The sequence below is a fragment of the Penaeus japonicus genome, unplaced genomic scaffold, assembly GCF_977035675.1.
Source record: "Penaeus japonicus unplaced genomic scaffold, GWHDUDI00000001_assembly GWHDUDI00000009, whole genome shotgun sequence".
Taxonomy (NCBI): Eukaryota; Metazoa; Arthropoda; class Malacostraca; order Decapoda; family Penaeidae; genus Penaeus; species Penaeus japonicus.
Window position 1 is genome coordinate 18,141,957 of NW_028234411.1, and position 2,500 is coordinate 18,144,456.

Here is a 2,500-nt window from a genome sequence, read left to right on the forward strand (position 1 = left end):
ACATACATATATGTACATATCTATCTATCTGTCTCTCTCTCTCTCTATATATATATAGAGAGAGAGAGATTATGTGTGTATGCATGTGAGAGAAAGAGATAGAGATATATGACTGAGGTTGATGAATGAGATATACAGATTAAGAAAGAAATAGATAGATAGAGAACAAGAAAGATAGAAATAGAGAGAGTGAGCAGGAGACAGTGAGAGAAAGACAGAAATAGGTTGCCTGAGATAGATAGCTCGATCAGAGAGAGGGACAGAAGAAGGGACAAAACAATTCATATACCCTGAGGAAGAAAAAGAAAAAGGATAAGTAAACAAATGACTGAACTTATAAAGAAGACCGTTAGTCAAGAATTGGATGTGCATGTCTGGAGAACTGCTCTATAATGCTCAGCTTATCTGAATAAAATGATTAGACTTGGGTACCCTCTACAGCTACATGATTATTGCAAATTGTATAGTGCAATAAGCTTAATCTGGTTACTGTGACCTACTACCTCTGAGATAGATTACCACAGATTTGATAAGGTTCACTTCCATTTGAAATCCTATGGTTGTTTTCATAGGATCCATTTTTGAAAATCTTTTGAAATCCTTAGGTGAATTTTATCATCTCGAAGAGAGTAAAATTCAAGGTACTAGGGTCTCTGGAATAAGAATAGACAGTTCTTTAAGTACACTGGATGCATATATATATATATATATATTATATATATATATATATATATATATATATATATATATTATATATATATACATAATAAATATAAATAAATACATATATATTCATATAATTCATATAATTATATATATTATATATATATATATATATATATATATATATATATATATATATATATATATATATATATATGCATAAATACATATTTATGTATATATATATATACGTATATACATATATATGTATATATATATAAGAAATATATATATATATATATATATATATATATATATATATATATATATATGTTTATATATATATATATATATATATATATATATATATATATATATATATATATATACATATAAATGTATGTATTTATACATATATGCAAGTCTGCGTGTGCATACATACATGAATACATTTATGTATATATATATATATATATAGAGAGAGAGAGAGAGAGATAGATAGATAGATGAATAGATAGGTATATATATGTATAAATATGGACGTGCATGTTCGTGTGCATTTATATATATGTATATATATATATACATATATACACATATATACATACAATATATATATATATATACATATATGTATATATATATACATATGTATATACACATGTATGTGTGTGTATGTATATGATAATAAATGTATACATACATACACACACACACACACACACACACACACACACATATATATATATATATATATATATATATATATATATATATATATATATATGTATATGTATGTATATGTATATGTATGTATGTATAAACAAGTACGATTTAACTGTTGGATTTCTTTTACATGAACTTTGGTATGATACCATGTCAATATTCAATTCCTGTAGCTAAGCCAAGTGAACTCTGGGTAAGTTCTCTTTAGGCGCAGTGACAGCAGTAGTGACCTTCAGCGGTCAACGCAAGCGGTTCGGTAGGTATATATAAGGGGCGTCACCTCCCACTAAGCCACAACCTTCTCAACCTCAACATGATGCAAAAGGTAGTGCTCGTGAGCTGGATCTTCTGGTGATATTTGAAGTGTCTAAGAATTGTGAAAAGTGTATCGTTCATTTGCCAACTGTATCTCTTCCTCACCAACAGGTATGCTTGGTGCTTGTGGCAGGCGCGGTCGCCCTCGTGTCAGGTGATGTCAGTCACCATGTTAAGAGCTCTGTGCACCAGCCAGTAGGTCACCATGCTATTCCACATCATATAGCCCCTGTCCATCATGCTGCCCCTGTTCATCATGCTGCCCCTGTACACCATGCTGCTCCTGTGCATCATGGAAAGGGATATGCTCCTGTCTATCCTGATGTAAGTTCTTATAGGACCTATCTACTAATATTTGTTCTTTTTTGGATCACAGGGTCTAAAGTATAACATGATTTGTACATGAAAAGGATGATTTCCACAAAACTGTTATGTTGATTCTCCCACTCTTTTCATAGACGCCTCCACACTACACCTTTGAGCACGCTGTCCACGACGACTACGCCGGCACCCACTTCGGCCACTCGGAGGCTCGTGATGGCTACAAGACGGAGGGCAAGTACTTCGTGCACCTCCCCGACGGCCGCGTCCAGACCGTCACTTACTACGCCGACGAGACTGGCTACCACCCCACCGTCTCATACGAGGGCACGGCCCACTACGACGCCCACGCAGCCGCCCCTCACCACGCCCCTGCCAATGCTTACCACGCCCCTGAGCCTGCATATCACACACCTGAACCAGCATATCACGCCCCAATCGTGCCTACCTACCACGCCTAAGATTAGGGAAATAA

The 2,500-nt window shown here is 34.4% G+C and overlaps 1 protein-coding gene across 1 annotated transcript in view; it reads left to right on the top strand.

The window, feature by feature from the left end:
- Nucleotides 1-1,685: 1,685 nt before the first annotated feature.
- LOC147471318 (uncharacterized) overlaps nucleotides 1,686-2,500 on the top strand; it is an 890-nt gene continuing 75 nt past the window's right edge. The window contains exons 1-3 of the mRNA XM_086539798.1: nucleotides 1,686-1,714; nucleotides 1,816-2,028; nucleotides 2,163-2,500. The exon at nucleotides 2,163-2,500 is cut by the window's right edge and continues 75 nt beyond it. Of these exons, the coding sequence (XP_086395924.1) occupies nucleotides 1,703-1,714; nucleotides 1,816-2,028; nucleotides 2,163-2,486 (549 nt within the window). The 5' untranslated portion in view covers nucleotides 1,686-1,702 and the 3' untranslated portion in view covers nucleotides 2,487-2,500. The remainder of the gene's footprint in view (nucleotides 1,715-1,815; nucleotides 2,029-2,162) is intronic.